Below are 12,862 nucleotides of genomic sequence, written 5' to 3'. Positions count from 1 at the left end.
AATTATTTTGCAAAAGGAGACTCGATAATCCGATTCTCGGATTAACGAGTCACTACTTTACTTATAGTTTAACTACCTTTTTAAAGTAAGAAATAATTCGAAGTTACTGTATTTTTCAACCAAAATTAATTTATAAAAATTTAAGTTATAACTTTCTTACTGATTTTATTCTGCCCGGGCATATTAGTTAATAATATTTATAACGCGAAACCCAGTATTATAAATATGGTCACGAGGTAGTAACTGCACACGTCACTTATCTAATTTGAAGCCTCGGTGATATTTTATGAATGATCATCAGTTAATGGACACTGAATGCATTAATTCAACTTACACTTTGCGTTGATTAGGTATTTATTATTAAAATCTGCATCGCCAAAAGACTTCTGGGAAATAGAACAAAATTTGTGTGAACAGCGTCAAAAGTTTTTCGATAGTGAGAGGTCGCTGCGATCGGCTAATTAAAATGTTCGAAAAAAAAAGGTAAAAAATAAATAAATACAATAAAAAATAAAAACTAGAAATAATAAAATTAAAAACAAAAACGATAAATAATAAAATTAAATAAAAACGATAAATAATAAAGTTAAATAAATACAAAGTTTAAAAATCAGTTAAATCTTTATACAGGGGAAACTAGCTTCCCTGAACTTCCTTTCACCAAATCTAAAGCTAGTTTCCGTTTTTCTTGGGAATTTCCCCCCTTTTCCGTTTGTAGGGCAATCACCACAATCCATAGTTCTACACACCAGTACTTCTGACGCCAGAAACTTGGCGATACTGACTCGCCAGTGTACACTAAGCGGTGGATCGATGGGGTGTACCAAGATCGATACTAAATATCTATTGAATTTCCATTTGTGTTTGATTAGGTTCAACCGGCAAACAGATCAGCGACGTGTACGATAACGGACTGCTGTGAACACGCCTCGTCCGCAAGGTGAATCGTTGTCGAGAAATATGAAAAGAAGTAAACAGACGAGAAAACACTCTTGCACTTTTGCTATCTGTTGGTTTTGGATTTCGACGTGTCCTCTATAAAAAATAGTGCGTTTATAAAATAAATAAATTAGATAAAAAAGAAAACGATTAACCGAAAAAGAAGTGCCGGATTGTTGATTAAAAAACGTTAAAAGTTTGCGCTTATCTTTCGGAAAAAGAATTTTTAGCATTTTTAACTGAATGGCGGAGTGGTACAACGTGCAAAGAAAGTGCACCGCCCGCGCCAGTGCGATTTGACGCAGACGAACGAAGCGACAACAAACGGACGCCGCAGCGTGTGCTCCTGCTGATCGAATTACTTGTGTCTATCGCCATGACACTTTGATAGCGGAGTTCGCCGTTCCACTACACGAAAATTCGGCGGTCACCCAACGCTGACCTGTGCCCATGGATACAGTGCGGTAGACGCCATGTGGAAAGTGAGCTTGTTTGCCGTGTTACTGCTGGGATGTTTGTCAGGTGAGTGATCCAGCATGGTTCCATTGATAGATCGCTCGTGAAGGACAGGTACGGCTGCTCTGCGCTCATCGGTCGGGTTGCCGAGCGAACGCGGTCGGCGGTAGGTCGGCCGGTGTGCGCTTAAAAGAGCAGCGTAGTGTAGTTAATGATTTTCTACGATATCACACTGCAGGGTACGTACGGCAAGGGGTTTGTGTTCACTTACAGGGGAGCTTGGCCATTGCACACTGGTACGGAGGTAAACATTTCGAGGGAATTAGTTTGGTGTTGTCGGGTACGACGATGTCTTGTACCGCTCTAACATGTACAGCGGGAATCGATAACCTCACTTTACCACCTTGCTTACTTTCTCCCTCAATTCGTATTTCAGTTTTTACCATCTAGTACATGAAAAGTTCTTATTTCATATATCCAACGTTAATCTGGTTAAAATTTAAAATACTATCTTTTGATAGTTGAAGCGAGCTTAGATAGCTCAAGGCATTGGAGTGTCTAACTGCGTAGTTTTATTAACATCAAACACTAGCTCAATGGTGCTATATCGAATGAAAGCGAAGATACAGTTTGATTTTAAAGAATCGAGGATGGTGTTGAAGTTGATTCACACCAACCCCGTATTTCGACCGTGAATAGGACAGGCCTAACTCATTGCAAATCCATCCCGAACATAAAGTTGATGCATTAACCTAAAAAAAAAAAAAAGATGATTTCTACTGTATGAATCACCAGAGATCTCATTGAAAGAAATAGTGACTCGCTGAAATACAATGACTCAGTAGAAGCTTAATGAAAGGAAATACAATGACCTTAATTTCATCATAACAGTCCAATACTACTGTTGTCCTGGACTGAACAGTAAATTTGTTCTGGAAAGAACACTCAATTATTTAGTGAGATATCGATACAACTCTCCTGGTTATTAAACATTCCCTACCTCCTTACCAAAACTTTCCTTCGGATTCTTATTAATGAATCATATTTAAGTGATAACTATAGCAACTGGAACATGATAGAAATTTTCTTTCTACGTAACTTGCAACTTAACCTCGAAAAGAACCAGCTAATACGTTGGTCTTCTGTACGTGAAATAACCCAGGCGGTTTCTGACTACAAAACTACAGCAATTAACACGCCTTCCATCCCCATATGTTAGGCAAACTTGCGGCCTTAAGAATCCTTCCACACGCCCATAAGAGAGCCCCTGAAGACCAATTTTATATACACCTTCTTAATTGAAGAAGTGCGTGCGAAATGGATGTACTAGCAAGAGACAGAAACTCTTGTAACATGCAGGCTGTTTGATCAGATTTGTATGCTTTGAGGATGTCCCCTTATATTAAGCTTGTAGTCATTAGAAATGATTTATAATGGTTTCCATGATCCATTTAATCTCATGCACCTCTTCATTGAGCAATTACTCTGTCCAATGATCCTGATATAAGTAACTACAGTGCACAGCGTTGGTTCATTATTATTATTTTTTTTTTATTAAAGCACTGCCTTATGTAAAATAAATGTGGAAGGTTGGATGTCTTCACTGGAATAGATATTTCGAAGGTTACAGAAAAGGACATCAGTACAAACCGTTTTGCAATTAATTATTTCCAAGAAAGCAATTTTAATCCAACTTCTTAAATTTCACTAGCCAAATTTTGTAACTAATTCTCATTTGGATTTCTTTTGTTCTGTCTTTACCAGAAACTTTTTGTATTTTCATGGAGAGATTTTAACAAACCATAGCAGAGATAATTTTCGAAGATAGGACAATTTCTAGTGAAAAAAGTAACGATTATTTCGAGATCGAACTTGATCAAGGCTAATCGAGAACAATAGAGAAATTTGATATTAGAATTAATATTAAAAAACAGAAAAGAAAACAACCAGCTAATGAATTGTCCAAAGTGGGTGTTGTTTCGTGTCCCAAATGGTGTAGCTAAATTCTGGCATCGTATCAGCATTTTCCTTTCACTGCGTGTATTGATTGATCAGAATACAGTTATTGATTAAATAATTTCATTAATTTCTTTACGTGCTTTATACCTGGAGGTTGGTGAGCTCTGAACACGCACTTTTCTTTGAAAGCTAATAGTGCCCTAATCGCTTCCATTCTTCTCTTCCTTCATTCCTTCTCTCTTACCTTGTTTACATGTTTTTGGCCCGAAACAAAGGAAGTTAAGTACCGTTGCATTTTCAATAAACTTAAAAGATTAGAAACAAAAAGCGTGGTGGCGTCGAATAATTAAATTCTGGGTGTGGGGTCGAATTATTTTTAGCACATATATATTGCATCCTAGTTTGGATTGAATAGTTTTCACTGGTGTTTTAAGATTATTAGAAGACTCATCGGATGGCTGAAATGAGATATGTCCATATGGTGTCTGATAAGAATTATTCCAAATTTCGTATCCGTGTATATGATAAAAACAATGAAATTGCTAAAAACAAGTTTCAAATGCAGAGCGCACTTGAACTTTCAAACGAAGGAAGTTCAGTGCTCTTGTGCTGACAAGCGTAACGTGGAAATCCTACACAAAAATAAAAATAGCGTTTGGTGTTTCCTCACCGCACATGCCGCTAGAATGAACGGTATCAGCGTCTCGCTGTTTTTAGAGACATTGAAAAAAATTGCCCTGAAAGATTGGGTAAAAGTAAGCGATTTCTCGGGTATTGGTGCTTTGTTAAAGAAGATGGCTGGTTATAGAATGATGGAGAGAGGATAAAAATGGCGTTTCTACTTTGCTTAAATGTATCGTTCAAGGAAAAAAAGAAGTTTTTGTTTCAAGGACAATTTCATATTTTTATTTTTTCGTGGTTATTGGAAATGATTTGAAGACAATTGTTAATTTTTAAAGGTGTTTCCATTAGGTACCAGTATCGAAATCGTAGTCTAAAGTGGGATTCCTTCTCGAAAAGTAATTGTAGAGTATATGACCTCGATATAAAATCAACGAACCAGAACAAAAAAATTTTGAAGCGCAATATTTGCGCTTCGAAATAGGGTCATATGTTAATAATTTGAAGAGGGAAAGCAAATTTCTCATCATTGTTCAGTTCAAGCGAAGCACTGGGATTAAAGATTTTTTCGTTGTGCGATGAACTGGAAACAATCCATGATGGATTACGACACTCGGAATCCAAAATACTTTAAGTGCTTTGCCATTGTCCTGTCATTATTTTTTTGGGGGGGCGAATACAAAGTAGGGGAATGGCCAATCTGCTGAAGCCCAAGATAATTGCTACGCAGAACCAACTAGGGTTCTTACCACTAAATGCAAAATACCAGCTTTTATTCTCCTGGCGGTTGCATACATTTGAAGGTCAGCTTTGTCAGTTTAGAAGAAGGGGTGGCGGTAACTGACAACTCGGAAAAATTTACGACCGTGTTCTCAGATGTACCCAATACTTACTGATCTCTGAAGGTAGTGAGATGAAGTTTAAAGGGGAGGAGATCCCTACATGCCCACTAGGGATTTGAATTCTGATGTTCCTCCCTCCGTAGACGAGTCCTACCCATAGCAGTAAACCTCTTTTCTCCAACAGCACTAACGAAATTACTCCTGTCAGACACCAGGACAAATAAGAAAATGTTCCTGCGCGCGGTTTGTCTAGTATGAGTAGTCCAAAGTCTTTATTGTGATTGGAGAAATTTTGGAACCTTTTTTTCTTGTTGTTGTACAGTTTTCCCAACCCAATTTCTGATTACCACCAAAACCCGCATCGTTGTAGTAATCCCGAACCCTTTATAACATCGGAGAAAGTTTCCGCACTTATTCTTTCCGTATCTGTACCGCCATCACTTGGTCCTGAAGTGGCAATCGTCACGTCCTGGCTTAAGAGTAAGATCCTCGTGGCCGTGAAGGCAACACATTGTGTTAAGTGAAATGTACAAACTACGCATTTACGCCACCCGAACACTTATCTGCTTCCCGTTGCCTTGGAAACGGCCTTCTGGGAGGAACGCGTAGAGCTATCGCGTAAAGTGACTCCCAGAGAACACTAACGCGCACTTAGAAAATACTACGAAGAGGAAATTTTCTGTAAAAACTTCAGGATTGTTTGAAGCCAGACTACAATTAGATAATTGCTCTCTTTATGTCTTATAGAACAACCCATTTTTCTACAGCATCTATCCTTTGTTGCATCACTGAGTGCAGGAAAGTCTTTTTATTTGATTATTGGACAAACGAGGGTTAGGTCAGTGGTGCGGCATCTTTCTTTCTTTACAGTAAACGTGCAGTGTTCTCTTGGTAAATAGTCGATTTCTTCGTGTTCATACAATATATTTATCACCATTTCTCTTTAACCAAGCATATCAGCGTTTGAGTTTGGAGGCGTAGGCAGTATAGACTTAAGTAATCTAATAGAAACCATCCAGAATTAGGTTAGATGCGAGAGACAATATGTGAATTAACCAAAATTTATAGCAATTTTTTTGTGGAGGGGAAGAAAATGGTGGGCTATGGAATCGAAATTGAGTTCAACCCTTTTCAGACACCAAAAGAACATGCACTAAAAGTTTGGCGTCAATCTGCCTTTAATTTACTCAGTAATGCTAGAACATCCAAAGCATACACTTTCATGCATATAGACTGCCTTCCGACATACTGGGTACCTCTCCCTGGGAAGTAATGTTCAGTTACAGAGGCTAAACGACAGGTAGATGGTAGTACTAATTAAAAGTAGGGTTTAAAATGCATGCACTTTAAATAGCACGAAGATGGGACGAGAAAAGGACTCTGATCCCTTCTCAGGAGGTATAATAGGATATCGCATAGTAGCTACGTTCATTCACCAGATAGCAGGAAGAATTGAATGTCCGAAAATATCTTATCTTGTTGGAAATATCTTACACTAACTGAAGACAGGCGGTAACTCGACTATACATCCCAAAGCAGTTAGATAATCAGTGTTGATCTCTAGAGCAATACCGTTAGTTGAAATGGACAGTAAGAAGAAATAGCAAAGGGATCCTTAAAGTGTTGACCGGGAAGACGGCTGACAGAACTGGGATAAATGTAGAAACAATAACCATCTGAAAAACGCTTCATAAAATGGGTTTTTGTAGCTGTTCATAAGCGGAAATCCCAGCAGTACATGTCACCGCCTAACTGGCGTAAAGAACAGAGGCTTTGGAAGTTGAATAGAAGTTGAAGAACGTAATGCGGAGTGATATTGTTTTAACTGTGTAGTCCCAGCAATAGAGGGACGTGTCCATGCGTGACGTATGACTAAGGAACGATTTCGTTTAGATTGTATTATGCAACAATATCCATGCCATACTGTAGTACGGCATGATCGTCATCGATGAAACCATGAATGCTGCAGTCTATTGTAACATTTTAAACAGTTCTGCCTTACCTGCATTGCGGCAGTTTTTTGGAGAGGAATCTTATTTGTATCAACGATGCACGGTCAGTAAAACAGTGCTTTGAGGAGAATAATGTGATGAACCAGCCAATTCCATCCCAGATCTGAATCCAGAACATCTTTTGAATGCTTTGGAACCAGGGGCTGAAATGAAAAAAAAATCATGAAACAGAACGCTTGATAATAAATGCTTGATTTTTAATAATCAAGTATGTACGTGATATTACTGATGGATGTGACGAACCGGAACGGCGTTCGGATGCGCTCCAGTCCATTCCTAGTACTGTTTGGTACAAATGAGAGCCGGAACAAGACGTCTTAGTTCAAGCAGAGAACTAGTCGCTGCCATTTGGAGGAGTGGAGAAAGATTTCAGTCTCCTCATACCAAAAAAAGTTGTAGAAAGTGTTCTACAGAGGTCATTAAAGCCAATGGAAGTCATGTTTCTTTTTTTCTGTTTCTAATCACTTTTTCTTTTATGAAATAATAATAATAAAAAAAAAAAAAAAAAACCGGAATTATTTGTGCAATTTAAATGAAATTTGTGATAGTCCCACAAATTTCATTTTTAAATGTCATTTAATTTTCTAGAGAACTGTTTAGAGAAATAAACAAATTTATCTATTTATTTTTCTAAAAGAATCAAATATGAAATTTAATGGAATTCATCTACTGGTAGTTTCGGTTGGTTTGCCGAATAAAAAAAAAATCCGAGTTTCTGGGTGATAAAACCATGCAACATTCAGCTGATACTCAGTGGTGTTGTGAAAAGGCCCATAAATTTCTCGTGGGGTTCCTCGCTTGATGTAGGTGGACGATGGTTATAACTACTATACTACTGCGAGGAATAACATGCCTTAAAAACTCCAATAAAACAATATACTGTATTTAAGTTTATGACCGTAAGCATATAAGGAACAGAATCTATATTGGTTGCTGTAGTCTTAGACACCTTTGAAAAAAGTAGTGGACAGTTAAACGAAATTGTTAAACATGGCCGTGAACAACCTTGGTTAACTTGTCCTTACTTATAGTTTATACTGCACAACTCATCTGTCAGCATCGCATACAATATTACAAATGTAAAAAACAAAAACTTGTTTATATGCTATTAAATTTGTTCATAGTAGCAAAAGTTATAAAAGGGTAGATAAGTTACAAAACAACCATGTATAACATAAAAATATATTAGATCGTACGATTTTCTAAAACTTGCTTTTAATATTTAAATGTACAGATGATGATTAGGTTTATCGTTAACATACACCAGAACTGTATAAATATTTACTAATAAAGAAGTGCCTCGCATATAAATTACCCATAAAAAAAAACAAACTTAGTGACAGTAATTTTAATCAGATTTATCACTGCATACACATTATATTTTCTCCGACTAAAAATACTGCACTTTCATAATATTCTGTTGATTATATTTCATTTTAATGATGTACCAGATTGTGAATATGATTAAATTTCACCAAGCGCGAGAAAACTAACTGTTTTGATCAGAGGGCGCTGCTCAGCAATGCGAAAAGTAAAGCAGACGTAAGATTATTTAAATTAATGGCGAAATATTTGTTTAGTTTGTCGTATAATGGTGGTGTCAAACTTTAAGGTTAGAATGCGATGGAAAGGAAAACAATTTTATAAGCAACTGACTGTCGATATAAAAGACAACAAGGTGGCATAATTTATTCTAAGGAAAGTTATATGTTATCGGTATGGCAGATAGTTTACAGATATACGAGAACAGCATTGTAGAAGAAAATAAAGCCAAATTGTTAAACTCAGGTAAATAACTTTAATTTTGTTACTTTTATCGTAATTAAATAGTAGGGAGAGAGAATGCAGTCTCGAGACTAAAAGCCATCTTGGATGTTAAAGATGTAATTAGTCAGCCTGGGATCTAATCGGAGTTTAATATGATTGAATTATGTAATGAAGCCAATTTACTTAATTCTTCTAATTATGTACGTCATGATCTTAGAATGGAAATGTGAAATCCGTATTCATTGGTTTTGTTTTCATGAAAGCAAATATACATTTATATATATATGTATATAAAATTAGCATATAATTCTGAAGAGGTGTAAATCAGTGATTCGAGCCTTTCTTTCTTACCCCCCTTCTTCTAAAAAATCTTTTTTTTTTAAGGTTTTTATAAATTCTGGTAATATATTTGTTTATTTAAATGGGGATTTAATGTTCAATTTCTCATCGAAGAATAAAAATATGACCTCAAGAAAATACATATTTGAATTTATACTTTTTTTTAGAATTTATTTCAAGTAGTGCATTACCAAAGCAACCGCTATGATGAGAGGTCGTGCCCTTGCCATTACAGAAAAAAAAAATAATTTTTTTCTATTACTGTACAAATATTTATTATTATTTTTTTTTTATAGCAGTGATAGAATTATGCACATAGATTGAGCTTTCAGTTTCATTATATAACGTCATCATTAAAGTGGCCATCTTCCAATTCGTTTGGAGCACACCATCAAAAATGCGCTACCAAAACAAAACTGGAAGACAGGGAAAATCCGGTTTTAGGGGTATAAGCAGAAGGGTTCTTTGCAAAGAGGAGGAGGAATGTTTGGGTTTGGCATTCTTTTAGATTTTTAACGCCTCTTGTGGGAGGCTTGTGAAAGTCAGTGTATTTCGCATGCTTATACTGTGGAATCTTTTTATTTATTATTTTTTACGTCTGTTGAGTCATTCTGTAAAACAGGGCAGAGGTTCGACGTCAGCATAGTGGAGCTACATCTGCTCCAGATAGTGGGAGATAAAAGCAAACCTGTGGACTACGGACGCATGCATTTCAAGTTGGGCAAGAAGGAAGGCATAAACTGGGTTCCAGAAAGGTTTAACTCTTAATGTCCGCTACTTGGTGAAGTCATTTCCTCGTTACCAGAGTTTTCATGGCCATTATCTTGTATCCGGTGTTCGCACCCAGGAGGTTCATTCGAACTGGTTTTTACAAATGTTATCATCTGTAGAGAAAAGAAATAAAAATGTTTACAAATAATGATATCAAATTGAAACGGTGATGCGCAGGTGTTTAAAGAGTTTTTATACTGTTCGGAACAAACAGTATAAATAGTATTTACACCATGTAATTATGTTACCAACGCAAAATTTGATGGCTAAGATAATTATTTCGTGTCTTTAATTTGATATGAATTTAGTCAAGAAAAAATAATTTTATTTCTAAACGAAATTTCCAGAAACAATACGCTGGCCTTCATATAGAACTTATGGAATGTCCTTCAATATGGTAATTGGTCTGAGAATTCTTCGACTGCATCAGAACAGCTGCATTACAAGAAAACTGACGTAACATCAGTTCTGACACTTTACAGAGCTGTAGTGGAATCCACCTCGCAAAGTGGGTAGGCTGTCAGGAGCGCATAATTGCTCAACCTCTTGTTACTAATTCAGTTTCTAAATCTTTTTCCACTCTATGCATCTGGTATTCATTAAGTGATTACATAATGTTCATTTTAACTACGGATGGTTGATTGGCAGAGAGCGGAAAGCCTTTGGCTGGCCCATAGATCTCGAAAAAATCAAATCTAAGATTGTGAGACGTGTCCAGTTTTGAATTACGTGCTGGAGAACCGATCCACTTCCTGGCTGCAAAGCTTTTCAGAAGCAAATGACAAAGGCGTAGCGGCTCAGCTCATTTGAATATCTGATTTTGGAATTTAGCAGTTGCTTTCAAGACGGAATTGCTTGCTCACAAATGACTTAAAATTTGATCCTTTGTAGGTATTCTTTACAACTATACACTGAGTGATCACTGAATTATAACCACCTACCTAATACTTCGTACATCCTCCTTTTGCCCTCATTACAGCAGCTATCCGGCGTGGCATTGATTCAACAAGATGACGGAAGCGTTCGGGAGGTATGACCAATCAAGTTGTGTGCAATGCGCCCAGCAATGCAGGTATGGTGATTTGAGTATCCAGACGCCTGATATGCCTTTCCATAGTGTGCTCTATGGGATTGATATCGGTGGAATTCGGAGGCCAATCGATATACTGGAAGTCAGAACTGTGTTCCTCAAACCATTCCTGCACAAGTTCCCGATGGCTCGGTGCATTGTCATCTTGGAAGACACCATCGCCATTGGGGAAAAAGTGTAAGATTGCGGGCTGTACACAGTCAGCCAGCAGTTGACAATAGCGGAGACCAGTGATACGTTGTTCCACATGCACCAGGGGTCCAAGTTCCTGCCAGTGAAACATGCCCCACACCATACAACCGCCTCCACCGGCCTGCACTTTTGATACTATGCATGATGGATGAAGAGCCTCATGTTGTTGACGCCAAATCCGTACACGACCATCCACAGTGTGGAGTAATTAACGTGACTCATCTGACCAGCACACCTTCTTCCAGTCTTCTAAGGTCCAACTTGCATGCTCTTTGCACCAGGCGATTCTTTTACTCCAATGAACCTTGGTGAGGAGAACAGAATACCGTTGGGGTCGTCTGCTGGTATAGCCCATACGTGCGAGCGTGCGACGCATGGTCATGCCAGATATTGATCCGGGTTGGCCCATGTTGTATTGGGTAGTCAACTCTTTAACAGTGCTGCGCCTGTTCGCCTCTACGAGTCTTCGAACCCGGCGCTCACCTCTAACATCAACCTTCCGCTGACTTTGCAGTTTTGTCGTTGGGTCGTTGTTTAACCATTTTTATGCCAGCCCTGGTACACTTTAACTACGGCAGCTCTCGAACACCCCAACAGTTCAGCCGTTTGGGAAATCGAGGCACCAGCTCGTCGAGCACCCACAATCTGTCCTTTATCAAAGTCCGATAAATCCTCCCTTTTACCCATCACGCTCGGAATTTTACTACCTACTGAACCACTGACATTATATATGCTACACAGGTCGACTAACTGCGCACTCTCGTACCTCACGTGGTTGACGGGTCGTATTCAGTTTTCATAGGGGTGGTCATAATTCAGTGATCACTCTGTGTATAATGACCAGCAATTGTACAGTGTTATGCGTAGAGTTCTAGTCTTCTGTCTTTCTGTTAATTGCATTTTTCATTGCTATGGCACCCAATTATCATACAGTTTGATTTGGATGCCATTGCAATGAAAAATGCAATTTCATCAAGTCATTCATCATGAAAGACTTGATGAATCAAATCTTTTAAGAAACAGTATTATTAGTTTGAAAATGCTTCAGTTTTCTTGAATCGTAATTGATATCATTACTATCCGAAACTGAACAGCCAGTTTTGTATAATTTGGGCTTTTAATAGGAAGTACCATCGCCCTCATAACCAAACAGCGTTCACAAAGAGCTGTATCACATACTGTTTACAAAGCTAATGATAATGCCTTGTGGTAATAAATCCCACTCCTTTACAAGTACTGGTCTTAAGCCTATTGAAGGGCTCTGGAAGGAGATCGATGTGGATCATTTCGTTTTCATAATGTATCCTAAACATGTTGAATCAGATTCAAGTCCGAAGAGACCACTCTATTCAAAGATTATCCTCACGTGGAAAGAATTCGTCGACCGTCTCAGTCCCACATAGAAGAGCATTATGCTCATGAATTCAGAGCTTACTCTGAAAAGCTTAAAGGATCTCGTTCCTATACCTTGTGTGCAGTCAAGTCTCCCTCAGTGAGGTGGATATTAGTGTGGCCGTTTATCAACGATTCCTACGAGACCATTAAACGATTGCCAGGATAGTGGGCCCTTTCCCTGATAAAACAGTGTGTGTGCTTGTTCCATATTCTCTCCAGATGAGAACATCGCGAATTCATTTCAAGACTGAATCTCGACTCATCTGTAAAGAGAATACTGGCCCATTGGTGGCTCCACAGATGGTATCGTGGATACTAAATCAAACGAGTTCTCCTGTGTTGTAGGGAGGGGGAAGAGTACATGAACACATATCATGGGCCATCTCACTATGCATAGTGTGCCCTTTCCTGATTTTTTTCTGTATGCAGTTTGCCTTAAAATTATCGTTTCTCTTGAGCGGCCCTAATACCGAGACCCT

The 12,862-nt window shown here is 38.0% G+C and overlaps 1 protein-coding gene across 1 annotated transcript in view; it reads left to right on the top strand.

Moving 5' to 3' along the window:
• The first annotated feature begins 1,264 nt into the window (after positions 1-1,264).
• dtn (transmembrane protein 132C dtn) overlaps positions 1,265-12,862 on the top strand; it is a 174,370-nt gene continuing 162,772 nt past the window's right edge. Inside the window, exon 1 of the mRNA XM_090389350.1 lies at positions 1,265-1,461. Coding sequence (XP_090245476.1) covers positions 1,413-1,461 — 49 coding nt within the window. The 5' untranslated portion in view covers positions 1,265-1,412. The remainder of the gene's footprint in view (positions 1,462-12,862) is intronic.

Source organism: Mastigoproctus giganteus, unplaced genomic scaffold, assembly GCF_048544385.1.
Source record: "Mastigoproctus giganteus isolate SK-2022 unplaced genomic scaffold, ASM4854438v1 scaffold_15, whole genome shotgun sequence".
Classification (NCBI taxonomy): domain Eukaryota; kingdom Metazoa; phylum Arthropoda; class Arachnida; order Uropygi; family Thelyphonidae; genus Mastigoproctus; species Mastigoproctus giganteus.
This window is presented reverse-complemented; position numbering and strand designations above follow the sequence as displayed.